Raw genomic sequence first — 14,129 nt, 5'->3', positions numbered from 1 at the left:
CAGCAGATGCTTATTGCAGAGACTCTTCATCGCCGAGGGGTTAGAGCTTCTGGGGCTCGCGGAAGAGGTGTTGGGTCGAGGATAGCATCTCGTCGACCTGCTTATTCTTCATCTGCTCGGAACAACCGAACTCGGCTTCCAGAGGATTTTGCAGATAGGTGGCTTAACTTCAGCAACCCTGGACAGTAGAATAGTCCTTTGTAATAGCGTAACGCCATTTTGTAGGGTAGCGGAGTTGTATGCCGAACAAGATTTGAAAAATGAAATTTTGTTTTCGCTTCTAACACTGTATTTACAGCTTAGCGAAAAAATTTCATCGTACTTGTCCTCGGTCTTATGAAGTAAACTTCTTTGACCGGACTTGGTCCTTGGTCTTATGAAGTAAACTTCTTTGACCGGACTCGTCTTTGGTCTGATGAAATAAACATCTTTGACCGGACTCGTCTTTGGTCTGATGAAATAAACATCTTTGACCGGACTCGTCTTTGGTCTGATGAAATAAACATCTTTGACCGGACTCGTCTTTGGTCTGATGAAATAAACATCTTTGACCGGACTCGTCTTTGGTCTGATGAAATAAACATCTTTGACCGGACTCGTCTTTGGTCTGATGAAATAAACATCTTTGACCGGACTTGGTTTGTGTTCTAATTTGGCGATTTGTCGCCGGGATCGAACTTTCCCTTGTCATAATTCGGCGAGTTTTATCGCGTGGATCGGACTTTCCCAGTTAACCGAAGTGGTCTTATGCAGTAAACCTCTTTGACTAGACGTGGTCGTCCCCGGTCTTATGAGGTAAACTTCTTTGACCGAACTTGGTCGTCCTAATTCGGCGAGGTTTATCGCGTGGATCGGACTTTCCCTTATTGCAGTTCGTTTCAGACGAAGTGCTTATTTCTTAAGCCGAATTGTGGTCTTGTATCTTCCTGAGAAGCTTGGACTCACAATCGTTGGCTTATTGCAGTTCGTTTCAGACGAAGTGCTTGTTAAGCTGAATTGCGGTCTTGTATCCTCCTTGGAAGCTTGGACTCACAATCGTTGGCTTATTGCAGTTCGTTTCAGACGGACTGCTTGTTAAGCTGAATTGTGGTCTTATATCCTCCTTAGAAGCTTGGACTCACAATAGTCTTTAATAATCGATCTAAAAAGGGGATCAGTCTTTAAAGAACGATATACCTTGGTACCATTTGTAAGAGACGACAAGCACATAGAGACAAAACACATAGAAAAAAAATGAAAAAGATGAAAGAAAAAAACTTTAAACTTTTTATAAAACGACAAGTAAAAAGTACAAGTAAAAACAAACAAATAAAAACATGTACCCCTATGACCGAACTAGACACAAGACAGACTGACCGGACTTTGTCTCTTACAAGTGGAACTTCTTGAGGTTGGAGACGTGCCATGTTCGGGGTACTTGTTCTCCTGACATGTGAGTCAATTTATAAGACCCTTTGCCGAGGACTTCTGACACCCGATACGGACCCTCCCATGTGGGCTCGAGTTTGCCCAGCTTTTCTGCTCGGCTTACTTCGTTGTTTCTCAAGACGAGATCTCCCACTTGAAATTGAAGCTTTTTCACCCTTTGGTTATAATACCGGGCTACTTGCTCCTTATACTTGGCTGCTTTTATGCACGCCAATTCTCTTCTTTCTTCGGCGAGATCTAGTTCTGCTCTCAGTCCGTCGTCATTCATTTCTGAGGAGAAATTTAGAGTTCGGGGACTGGGTACACCGATCTCCACCGGAATTACGGCTTCAGTGCCATACACCAGACTATACGGAGTTTCACCGTTGGAGGTCTTGGGTGTAGTTCGGTAGGACCATAGGACTTGAGGGAGATTTTCTACCCATTGTCCTTTGGCTTGTTCTAACCGAGCTTTTAACCCTTTCACCAGAATCCGGTTCGTTACTTCCGTTTGTCCGTTTGCTTGGGGATGGGAGACCGAAGTGAACCGCTGTTGAATGTTCAGCTCTTGGCACCAATTCTTGAACGTCTTGTCGGTGAACTGAGTCCCATTATCCGAGATGAGGATGTGGGGTATGCCAAACCGGCACACTATGTTCTTCCAGACGAAGTCCAATGCCTTTGAGCTCGTTATCGTAGCTAATGGTTCCGCCTCCACCCACTTCGTGAAGTAGTCCACGGCAACGATAAGGAATTTCATTTGCCGAGGAGCTTGAGGAAGTGGTCCCACTATGTCTATGCCCCATTGCATGAAAGGCCAAGGGCTTTGCATAGTGTACAGATCGGTCTGCGGCATCCTGGGGACATTTGCATGAATTTGGCACTTCGTACACTTCTTGACGAGCTGCACTGCCTCTTGTACCATGGTTGGCCAATAATATCCCCATCTCAGAACTTTTTTAGCTAAAGCTCTGGCTCCGATGTGGCTACCGCACGATCCTTCATGAACTTCTCTGAGGATGTAGTCCGTCTCTTCTGGTCCTACGCACCGCAATAACGGCTGGAGGTAAGACTTTCTAAAGAGGACTCCTTCATGAAGTTCGTACCGAAGTGCTCGGCACGTGATCTTCCGAGCTTCTCTCTTATCCTCGGGCAATTGTCCTTGATCCAGATACTGCAAGATCGGCGTCATCCAGTTCGGCGAGCTGGATACTGAATGTACCTCGGCTTCATCAATGCTTCGATGCATTAATTCTTCCGCCTTTGAGCTCGGATCTGAGGCCAACTTACTTAAGGTATCTGCTCGGCTATTTTCCGCTCTGGGAATGCGGATTATCCGAAAATAGGAGAAACTTCGGCTGATGCTTTGCGCTTTGTCCAAATACTTCTTCATTCTCTCGTTACGAGCTTCACTTGTACCCAACATGTGATTTACTATGACTTGTGAATCACAATGGACTTTGAGAGATTTGACGAGCAGACTTTGCGCTAGCTGGAGTCCGGCCAGGAGGGCTTCGTACTCGGCTTCATTATTAGTAGTGGGGAATAGGAACCGAAGTGAGTAGGTTACCTCGTGTCCGTCGGGAGCGACAAGTAAAATACCAGCTCCACTTCCCATCTTGTTTGAAGCTCCATCTACGAATCCGCTCCAGCAGTCCGGCGGCTCTACTTCGGATTCCAAGGGCTGTGCTAGTTCGGCATTGGCAGAATCCTTCTGTTCGGCAATAACAGGAATTGCTTGATCGAACTTTGCCTCTGCAAGAAAATCTGCCAAGGCTTGTCCCTTGATGGCTTTCCGAGGTAGATATTCAATTGTGTGCTCTCCCAACTCTATAGCCCACTTGGCGATTCTGCCTGATGCTTCTGGTTTGGTCAACACTTGCCGAAGTGGCAGATCAGTTAAGACGCATACCTTGTGAGCATAGAAGTATGGCCGCAGTCTCCTTGCTGCATTTACTAATGCCAGAGCAATCTTTTCCAGAGGTTGATACCTGGTTTCTGGACCTCTTAATGCTCGGCTTGTAAAATAGATGGGAAGCTGCTTTAGGCCTTCTTCTCGTACAAGCACCGCGCTGATGGTTTGATCCGATGCCGCTAAGTATAAGAATATTACTTCGGCTTCGGTTGGAGCAGAGAGAAGAGGAAGCTCGGCTAGATAACTTTTGAGCTCGTCAAAGGCCTTTTTCTGCTCGGCTCCCCACTCGAACTTTGGTGCCTTTTTCAACACCTTGAAGAACGGCAGTTGCTTTTCGGCTGCTTGGGAAAGGAATCGATTCAGTGCGGCTAGACATCCGGTTAGCCTTTGCACGTCATGTATGGACTTCGGCATTGCCATGTTCTGAACGACTTGAACTTTTGAGGGGTTTGCCTTGAGTCCGTCCTTTGAAACCCAACAACCCAGAAACTTTCCCGAATCTACCAAAAAGGTACACTTTTGGGGATTAAGTTTGAGGTTGGCTTTCTTGAGCACGTTGAGAGTGGACTTGAGGTTGTGTTCGTACTCCGAAGTGCTTTTGCTTTTGACGACTATATCGTCAACATACACTTCGACCTCCTTTCCAATCAGGTGCCGAAAAAGCTTGTCTACCATCCTTTGATAAGTGGCTCCGGCATTCTTTAAACCGAATGGCATCTTTTTATAAGCGAAAATGCCGAAATCAGTAATGAAGGCCGTTTTTGAAGCGTCAATCTCATCCATTAAAACTTGATGGTATCCTTTGTACAGATCAAGAAAACAAAAAATTTCAAAGCCTATCAAAGCTTCTACTTTTTTATCTATGTTCGGAAGGGGATAGCAATCTTTGGGACAGTGCTTATTTAGATCGGTGAAATCTATGCACATCCGCCATCCTCCTTCCTTTTTCTTGATCATGACAGGATTGGCCACCCACGAAGGATACTTCACTTCGAATAACACATCCGCCTTCAATAATTGACGGACTTCGTCATGGATGACTTGACTTCGTTCTGCCGCAAAGAGTCTTTGCTTCTGTTTTATCGGCCGGACTGAAGGATCAATATTTAACCGATGAGTGATTACCTCGGGGGGCACTCCGGTCATGTCCAACGGAGACCATGCAAAGACGTCTTTATACTCCTTGAGGAGCTGGATGGTTTTTTCCCGAAGTAGGGGCGTTCCCGCGAAGCCGATCTTAACCGTTCTGGATGGATCGTCTTCGTACAGCTGAACTGTCATCGAGTTCGGCTCCGGTATGACTTCGGTCATCGCCTCTGACTCCGGCTGCTGTGATTGCTATGCTTGGTGGTGCCGATCTGACTGCTCGGCACTTCTAAGCGCAATTTGCAGACATTCCTTTGCTCTCTTTTGGTCACCTCGGATGACCGCTATCCCTCCTTTAGTAGGGATCTTGATGGTGAGGTGATAGGTGGAGCAAACGGCCCGAACTGTGTTGAGCCAGTCTCTTCCCAGGATGACGTTGTACGGGGACCGAGCTTTCACCACGAAAAACTCAATCATCGTACTGGAGCTAGTAGGCGCTTTCCCCACCGTGATCGGAAGGCTGATAATACCTTCAGGGCGGGTGTCCTCCTGGGTGAAGCTCTTCAGGGGAAGCGGAGCCGGACTGAGCCGAGCTGGGTCCACTTCTAGTTTGTCGAAGCACTCTTTAAAAAGAATGCTAACCGACGCTCCTGTATCCACAAACACCCTGTGGATCAGTTTGTTTGCCACTCCGGCTTGGATGACAATGGCGTCTTGGTGAGGAGAGATGGCCGGGACGGGATCAGCAGCCGAGAACGTAATCACTTCGTCCTGCTTCAGCCTTTTATGCGTTGGCTCCTCTCGATTGGAGCCTCTGCGTTCTGACTTTAGGGACGACTTGGTCTTCCCGGCAGGGAGCGCGTCAATAGTCTGGATTACTCCATCATATTGCGGCTCGTCATCGTCTTCGGGATCCGGCTGCCTTTTCGGATCCTGAGGAGCGCAGTTCGCACCACTCTGCTTTTTATTCTTCTTTGGCTGCTTGCTTCGGTATTTTTTCAATGTCCCTGCCTTCACAAGAACATCGATACCTGCAGCCAAGTTTCTGCACTCCTCAGTATCGTGACCGTGGTCTTGATGGTAGGAGCAGTAGCTATCCTGTGGTCGGCGCGCGGCTGATTTCGTCATCCGCTTTGGCTTTTCGAATAGGTCAGAGTGCAGTTCGAAAATTTCCGCTCTCGGCTTGTTCAGCGGTACGAACTGAGCGGGCGACTTCTCGGGATTGAGACGAGGTCCCAATCTGTCTTGCACCGGAGCCCTTTGAATTCTTTCAAATGGAGTCCGGCGAGGATGCCCCTGATCGCTATGATCGGGCTTCCTTCTGTCTCCTCGGGTCGATGAGCTGTCTAACGACCGTTTGCGACGGTCTGCCTCATCGGCCCGGGAGTACTGGTCCGCAATGTCCCACATTTCCTGAGCTGTCTGCGGACCGCACTCAACGAGCTTCCTGTAGAGAGCTCCGGGCAGGATTCCATTTTGGAATGCCGAGATGACAAGCAGATCGTTGAGATCGTCTACTTGCAGGCATTCCTTGTGGAATCTTGTCATAAAGTCGCTGATTTTTTCGTCGCGACCTTGACGAATGGAAAGCAGCTGAGCCGAAGTGATTCGGGCTTCCGCTTTCTGAAAGAACCTCCTGTGGAAGGCATCCATTAGATCTCGGTAAGATCTGATACTGCCCTGGGGGAGGCTATCGAACCACCTTCTCGCGTTCCCGATGAGCAGCTCGGGAAACAGCTTGCACATGTGGACCTCGTTGAGACCCTGGTTCGCCATGTTATATTGATAGCGCCCCAAGAAATCGTGAGGGTCCACGAGCCCGTCGTAAGTCATCGACGGAGTTCGGTAGTTCTGTGGTAGGGGAGTTCGGGTGATGTCGTCCGAGAACGGAGTCTTCAGTGCTCCGTACACGGCGAATCCGATATCTCGTCGGTATGGAGGAGATTGAGTTCTCCTGTGATTCCGGTACCGAGGAGGAACTGGAACATGTGGGGGACGGGGATTCTTTCTCCTGGGAGATGCGACACTACTGCGGTAGTGACTTTCTTGTGCGGAGGGAGAAGGAGAATCCGTCGTTTTCGTCTCCGGCTGCTTTTGGCCTTTTCGCAGGAAGGTTAAGAATTCCTCCTGCTTCGCCGCCAAAAACTGCTTGACAGCCTCATTCAAATCGGGCTGCTGGGAAGACTCAGTGGGACGATTTTTGGAGCGGCTTGTTCCTTCGCCATGAGAACTGGTGGTGGATTTATCCCTAGGCTGTTTTCCCGACCTATGGGATGGATTGGCTTCCTCCTGGTTCTCACGGGCAGGAATACGGGTACTCTGCGATCTGGTATGCATTTTTTGGGTGGAAAAAATGGATCAAAAATTCGCTTTATCACAAATTTTGTTCTCTGTTTCCCACAGACGGCGCCAGTGATGGATCCGCGAATTTCTGATGTTAGTAAATGCTGGTAGAGAATGAAGATTACGACACAAAGAATTTACGTGGTTCGATTTACTGAAGTAAATCTACGTCCACGGGAAGAAGGGAGGGCAAGATTGTATTGCTTGATCTGGGATTACAGCTTACAACACAGACTTGCTATATGGTATTTTATCTCTAGAGAGCTTAACCCTTTTCTATCTGATCTAAGTTCTATTTATACATTGAACTAAGGTCGTGGTTTGCAGCCCCACTAACAAGATCGTGGGTGAGCAATAACTGTTCAATAACTGCTTCGTACCACTAAATAGATCGTGGGTATAGCGGAGGTCGTGGAGGCCTTTCATGAGTCCACTAACTCCTAGTTCGGTCGAATGCTGAGACCGAACTGCTGGACTTTACCGATCAGCTCTTGCCGATCTGAGAGGAGAGCTTGACTGGTCGGCTTTTACCGAGCTGTAGGCTGAGTCCGAACTCTTTGGTCGTGCCGAACTCTTTGGTGCCGAACAGATACTCTTTCTTGGGCTCTGGGCTGATGGGCCGTCACTGTTATTGGGCTTGCCATTAGGGTTTAGTTCGTACCCCATCAGCACAATATTTTAAGGGCTCGTTTGATAGCTATGTCATGTTTTGACTAGACGTGATACTATTATGATAGTAATCATAGTTTCGATTAATTAATTTACATATATTGGGTGTTTGGTAGATTAAGATAATTGTGACTTATCTTGTTTTAGTGTTTGATACACTAAGTCACAAACAAGGATTAAAATTATGATTGCCAAAATTATCCTCATTAATTTAAATTAATTAATAAACTATCCTCATTTTGCCCTAATAATTCCTGTAAAAATGTAACAGCCGCTCCCCAAATTGTCACCACGACTTCTTTGCTTCTGAGCAGTATTATATCGTTCATTCTACATCACAAAGAATCTGGTGAGAGAATACTCATTCCCATCTAGATCTGTCCCAAACTTGAACAAGCTCAAGATGCCCAAAGATTTACAAAAATCTGCAAACAAAACGCAGTCAGTAGCTGCAATGTGTCCAAGATCTATCAATTTGTTACACAATTACAGATTGGAGAAATAGGCTAACAAATTAGTGAGTTGTTGAAATAGTCCAAGAGATTCGAGGGATTTTTCAAGGTACTTCAGATAAATCAAGAAGAATAATTGAAGAAATCCTAACCTTGATTCAGAAATTTCTACCGTCGGGAGAGATGTAGTCGCTGGAAGCTTTCGAGTCGCCGGAAGAAATGGAGGGAGCCAGATTGAGAGAATTTAGGAAGAGCTCTCTATCGCTATTGTTGTGAAGAAGAGAATTGTGCCTGCGTTCTTTTTGGTTTAGAGTTAGAAAATTTGATGGGCATAATTGTATTTTGCTAAATTAACTAGGCTTCCATGATAAATAACATAGGATTTCGGGTAGTTACAAATATGATTAAAATATAGGATTTTGGTTGGGCTTTGTGCGGGCCGGATACAAAACACGGGCTACTATGTTTGGTAACATAACTACCAAACATACAAATAAACCCAGATTACTTACCAAACATACAAATAAACCCATATTACTTTCTTATTTAGGCGAAACATAGCTATCAAACGCAGCTTAATTATTCGGTATATATTCACGTGTAGAGACGTGAATACAGCTAAAAATAAATGATTTTTTTAATCCGAAATAAAAATAAAAATGGGTTGGTGGGCCGATTGGGCAACGGCTTGGTCTCGCCGACCCAATTGATATACACGTTGGCCCGATAAATCGAAAGCAATAGTCCAATAAATTTAAAAACTGGTAGTACAAAAAATTTAAGTAAACATATATACGTTTAATGTGACCAAATAGCCTATAAAATGGTACAGTACAAAAAATTATTAACATCTTCTACTTTTTTCTATAGGTTAAAAATCTTTCTGACTCTTTCAAAAAACTTCGAGAAGAAAAGAGAGTAATTAAGTATACTAATTCTACCAAAGAAAAAGAAGTGGAAATAATTCTTGGCATATTAGAGAAGAAAGTGGAGAAGCATTATTCTTCTAGTTTTGTCATATTCCATTTCTTTGTATAACATAATTGAAATCAAATAAAAAGATAGCATTGCCAAATTTAATGTATATGCTTCCAATCATATGCTTGCTATTTAAATAATACTAATAAATAGTAAATTATATTTTTCGTGTTTCTAAATTAGAAGGGGCAGCCCTAGAGTTATAGGAGAGGTAGGTAGGCAGTGAGATCCTTGTTGGAAGCACTAATATAAAACCTTATTCAACGACTTATTTTATTGCACATAATAAATTCTTTAAATGGAATCATCCATTGGGTCTATTCCTATCGTTTAGGTTTAGGTAGACTTGGCCAACCATATAAATGTTAAATGTATATATCATGACTCTGACATTATAGCTATTTTGATTATATTAATACAGACATTATAAGTAAGAGGAAACCGGTTGAATATAACCTTGACAAATGTATGTATGTTTCACATATATTTTCCGGCAATTACATATACGATCGGATTGTGGATATGTATATAGGGGAGCATTATTCTCCTTTTCCAATATATATATATATATATATATATATATATATATATATATATATATATATATAGATGTGATCAAATGCAAACTCACATCTTACGTACAAACTCCAAACTGCAATCACACGCCATCTTTGATACTAATCTGCGGTTGGGAAGGGTTTACTAAGTCAATGTCACCGGGTAGTTCATTTTATGGCACCGGGGGTGTATATGGAAATCCTTTTGCATCAGCAATTTTATACACGCTTATTTTACTCCAATCTGGTATATTCAATTATTTGTAACTGTGATGACTCCCTAATTTATCTCCATTCTCCCAAACTACCATTAGTATCATTTCATATATTAATTATTCACCATTGCAATATTAACTTCAATCTCCCGTTGATATTCATAGCCAAATTTTCTTCTACGTGCGTTTTAGTGTTCTTCTCCCGCCCAAGGGCAACGTCCTCGCTTGTGTTGAAATGGAAATGTCTGACATAGATCAAGGTAGATTCTCTATCGCAATGTTATATCTGTAGCTATGGCCGCTGACATTTCATGATGACATTCTTGGTGATGCTTCCCTATCGGTGTATAGTTGCAGTTAGATTCCGAGATGACAAACTTTGATGACATTCTCGGTGATGCTGAGTTTTCTGTACTTTTTTGTTTAAGAATTGTTGAATATATAGTATAGAAGTTGTTGTTCTTGACTAAAGAAGACATCGTATGTAGATTATATTATGCATAGTCATTAGGTTATATTCCGAAATGTGTTTGAATGTGTTTTCGAAACGTAGACTTTGTGTAAGTGTATTAATTTTTTATGCTTGTTCTGATGTTGTATACATTAGCTGTCAGCAATGCGTTTTGTCTGCTATAGTGTGCGACGATATTTTGCCAATTGGGCCGTTGACATTCAGTTATGACATTATTCGATGATGATTCTCTATCGTGTGTGCAGCTGCAGTTATTCCAGATTGCAGGCCCGAGCTCCAACCGTACGTTGGTCAGGTGTTTCAAACAGTAGAAGATGGAATTTCCTTTTATGAAGCATATGCCAAATACTGCCGGTTTGATACTCGAAGATTTGGACACAAATATGCACATGGTGTCAAAACCTGGCAGACCATTGTGTGCAGCAGGCAAGGTGAAAAAATGGATGCTGACGAAGACGGTAGCTCTACCAAACGTAGACGCCATTCTAGCAGATGTCAATGCAATGCGAAACTTACGATGAAGTATATAAACGATTCCGACAGTCCTCGATACGTTGTCAGCAACTTTGTAGCCCAACATAATCATGATATGGTCGATACAAAGCACGTCAGATACATGAAATCCAACCGTAACCTTGGGGATATCCATTATAAATTCCTGCAGGACTGCACAAAAGCCAACATTGGACCTACACAGACTTTCAATTTATTGAAAGAGTTCCTAGGTGGCTATGATGCTGTGGGTTGCACTGTTACTGATTTACGGAACGGCAAACGCGACATATTGCAAGAAATGAAAGGCGCTGATGTCCAGATGATTTTAAATCAAATGGAGGAGAAGAAGAAAACCAGTGACGGTTTCTATTACAAATTCCAGCAAGGTAGTGACGGAAAGTTAAGTAGTCTTTTTTGGTGTGACGCTGTGTCCCGACAGAACTACAAGATGTTCGGTGACATTGTATCCTTTGATACTACGTACTCAACAAACAGGTAATCGCACGTGTACATTGTGTCTGACATTTTCTTTGTTTGTTTATAATGCTCTAAATTCAGGTGATGTGTTGAGCTGTTGGATTTCATTTTACTCACTCTCAATGCTTGCAATACTCGTTGAATAGGTATTGCATGGTGTTTGGGCCATTCACTGGAAAAGACAACCACGGATGCCCTGTTACGTTTGGTGCCGGGTTCGTTTCAAATGAGGGAGCCGACTCATTCTCTTGGTTGCTTAGTGAGTTTGTAGAATGTATGGGGTTCGCGCCCAAGTTGATAATAACTGACCAGGATTGGGGGATGAAACTTGCCATAGAACGTGTGCTAACTAGTACTAGGCATCGGTGGTGCATGTGGCACATCATGATGAAGCTTCCTGAAAAGGTACCCAAAAGAATACTTGCCAACGAAGAGTTGAAGAAGGATTTGGACTCTTGTATATGGTCTGAATTGTTGGAGCCAGAGGAATTCGAAGAAACTTGGCTGACCATTATGGACCAATATGGTTTTCAAAATGAATCCTGGTTCACAAATATGTTCACACAATGAGAGTATTGGATTCCAGCATATTTTAGGGATTTCCCAATGGGGTCGCTGTTGAAGACAACATCATTCTCTGAGTCCGAGAACAGCTTTTTCAAAAGGTACACAAAACCCCACTTCAATCTTGCTGACTTTGTGATGCACTACAACAGCGCGGTAGATGCTCAACGTAACCTATCAGAAAGGCTCGATTTCGTTGATGCTACAAAAGTCCTCTTCCTCTCAACGGAGCTCTTATTTGAGAACCACGCAGCATATATTTATACAAATCGCATCTTTCAGCAAGTTCAAAATGAGATCGTCGAGGCTCATCAACGTTGCAGAATGACTCACTTCGAGATGGAAGATAATACTGAGATTTACACAATAACGGACAGCCTTCGAAATAAAGTTGTTGTCCGCCACGAAGTTGGCACCGAATCGTACCACTGTGATTGTAAGTTATTTTTGCGGCGTGGAATATTATGTTGCCACATTTTTTGGTTGTTCAAAAACCACTACGTGAAGGAAATACCAGATACGTATATAGGTACAAGGTGGCTGAAGACGCCATTCTTGAAATCGATCCATTGCGATCCTAGTGAGGAAGCATCGTCATCCGAATGTCTGTATTTATCCTGATTTTTTTTTTCAATTAGTTGCTTTTGTATTATGTCACCATGTTGACACGGTACTGACATAATGTTGCTGCAGTTTCACTAATTGATCGCAAGCGAGTTGTAACAGCCAAACTGCATTCACTATACATTCACTTAGTCCAACGAGCACAGAGCAATGACGATGACATTGTTGCATTATTCGACGGAATGGAAGAACTTAGTCAAAAACTCTTTGGGGGTACAGTACCTTCATGGTCTTCCATGGATAAAGCACAGAGGATTGAGGGTCTGTACGGGGCATCTCGACCGAGTGTTGTTAACGTGCACCCTCCCGATGTAGTGAGTACAAAGGGATCTGGCAGCAGTTCTGGAAAGTGAATTGCGTCAGCAACTGAGAAGGCCATCATACTACAGAATAAACCTAAGAGGCGATGTGCAAAGTGTCGAGAAATGGGCCATCACGATGCAAGGAATTGTGGTAGGGAGAAAGGAAAATCTAAAATGTAGGATTTTTTACTTACTTTCCGTACTCTTGCAAAGAACATCTTACAGTGAAAGAGTTAAGTTGGACGTGGTTGTGTTTTTTCCCATTTACGTTATCTTCTACTTAAATGATGCACTGGGCAGTGGTTTACTAGTGTATATCATACTGCTGGTATGATAGTAGTAATTAAAAGCAAGTTGTGATAGAATGTATAAGAAAAGTAATAGAAAATTCTACACTATCACCAACTTATGCAATGTCGTGTTTTTCTTAATTTTTGTAAACACCCTATGTCAACATATTTTTTACTTATGTTGTTTGCCTGGGATTAAATTCTTCAAGGTTTTCTTCCTATAATCATACCCTCCACCGAATGTCAATATCTGTGACCAAGTGAAGCACTGTCTACAACAACTTCAAATGTCTATAGGGTTAATAAATGTCAGCAATGTCAACATATTATTTTAATATGTTGTTTCTCTAACCTTTTTCTCAAGAGGGATTTTTTCCCTTTCTCAACCCCTCAAGACAGAAGGTCAATAGGTAGACCAATTATAGCTGCAACATTAACAAATGTCACCAAGGTTATTCTGTTTTGTAACATTATCAACACCAGAAACACCATGTCATTATGAAAGTTCCACATAGGACGAATCAAAATGGAGAGAATATCAATACGAACTTGTTTCAGTTCAAACAACTTCCTAATGTTGGTAATTCAATTAACAAAACGACGAGTTATCAAGCCAAAAGTTCTAAACGTCAAAATCCAAAAACTACCATAAACAATTGAAAACAAAGATCATCAACTTCAAATAAACTCATTTCATCTTGCTTCTCTTCCTGGCAGGCTGATTGCATTGCTCGTTACTGGGAGCCTTGTTCAACATTCCATTCACTTGCCTAGCAAAATCTGTCTGGGAGCCTTGTTCATCGAGGAGTCCTCCGAAGCCGAGCTGTCTTACAGCATTTTTCTGCCTTTCGTTCATAGACTTCAGAATGCGCCAAAAAAAACGAGTGGTTCTCTTGATCCTTAACTGAGGTCTCTTGGTTTGTACAGGGACGCCCCCCACAGATTTCCGTTTCCCACTTGTCTCACCATCGGCTACAGCTTTACCTTTTGCTAGACGTCTCGCTGTTACATTGCAACCATCAATAAGTTAAGTCAATGACCAAAACAAAAGATTTATGTCATAATATTTCCAAAGTCAGCAGCATATACTAGCAATGTCACCAACATCACATTTCATTGTAAGGGAAAATGTAAGCTATTCCATGTCATCCTCGATTCATTGGACAGCTGTACTGTTAGCGTTAATTTCATCATATAGGCAATGAAGATTAATATAAAGCATCATTATCAAAACCTGCCTTATGATTCAACATTCACATTCCAGGTGAAATAGTCACCAGCCT

General features: G+C 43.0%; 2 protein-coding genes across 2 annotated transcripts; both read left to right on the top strand.

Annotated features, from left to right (window-relative positions):
• Positions 1–9,857: 9,857 nt before the first annotated feature.
• On the top strand, positions 9,858–11,636 carry LOC121787864 (protein FAR1-RELATED SEQUENCE 5-like). The gene is made up of 3 exons (XM_042186713.1): positions 9,858–9,882; positions 10,340–11,084; positions 11,213–11,636. The coding sequence occupies exons 1-3, from the start codon at positions 9,858–9,860 to the stop codon at positions 11,634–11,636; spliced, it is 1,194 nt and encodes a 397-aa protein (XP_042042647.1).
• A 36-nt stretch (positions 11,637–11,672) lies between these two features.
• On the top strand, positions 11,673–12,607 carry LOC121787863. Its single transcript, XM_042186712.1, has 2 exons — positions 11,673–12,066; positions 12,324–12,607. The coding sequence occupies exons 1-2, from the start codon at positions 11,673–11,675 to the stop codon at positions 12,605–12,607; spliced, it is 678 nt and encodes a 225-aa protein (XP_042042646.1).
• The last annotated feature ends 1,522 nt before the right edge of the window (positions 12,608–14,129 follow it).

This window comes from Salvia splendens, chromosome 22 (assembly GCF_004379255.2).
Source record: "Salvia splendens isolate huo1 chromosome 22, SspV2, whole genome shotgun sequence".
Lineage (NCBI taxonomy): Eukaryota > Viridiplantae > Streptophyta > Magnoliopsida > Lamiales > Lamiaceae > Salvia > Salvia splendens.
The sequence above is the reverse complement of the archived record's forward strand: the minus strand, read 5'-3'. Positions and strand labels throughout refer to the sequence as shown.

Excerpts from the sequence above, each read along its gene's own strand:
- LOC121787864 (XM_042186713.1), top strand. The coding sequence starts at position 9,858 with ATGGAAATGTCTGACATAGATCAAG. Across the intron at positions 9,883-10,339 it reads AATGTCTGACATAGATCAAG|CTGCAGTTATTCCAGATTGC; the intron begins GTAGATTCTCTA and ends TCGTGTGTGCAG. Across the intron at positions 11,085-11,212 it reads ACTACGTACTCAACAAACAG|GTATTGCATGGTGTTTGGGC; the intron begins GTAATCGCACGT and ends CTCGTTGAATAG.
- LOC121787863 (XM_042186712.1), top strand. The coding sequence starts at position 11,673 with ATGGGGTCGCTGTTGAAGACAACATCATTCTCTGAGTCCGAGAACAGC. Across the intron at positions 12,067-12,323 it reads CGAATCGTACCACTGTGATT|TTTCACTAATTGATCGCAAG; the intron begins GTAAGTTATTTT and ends ATGTTGCTGCAG.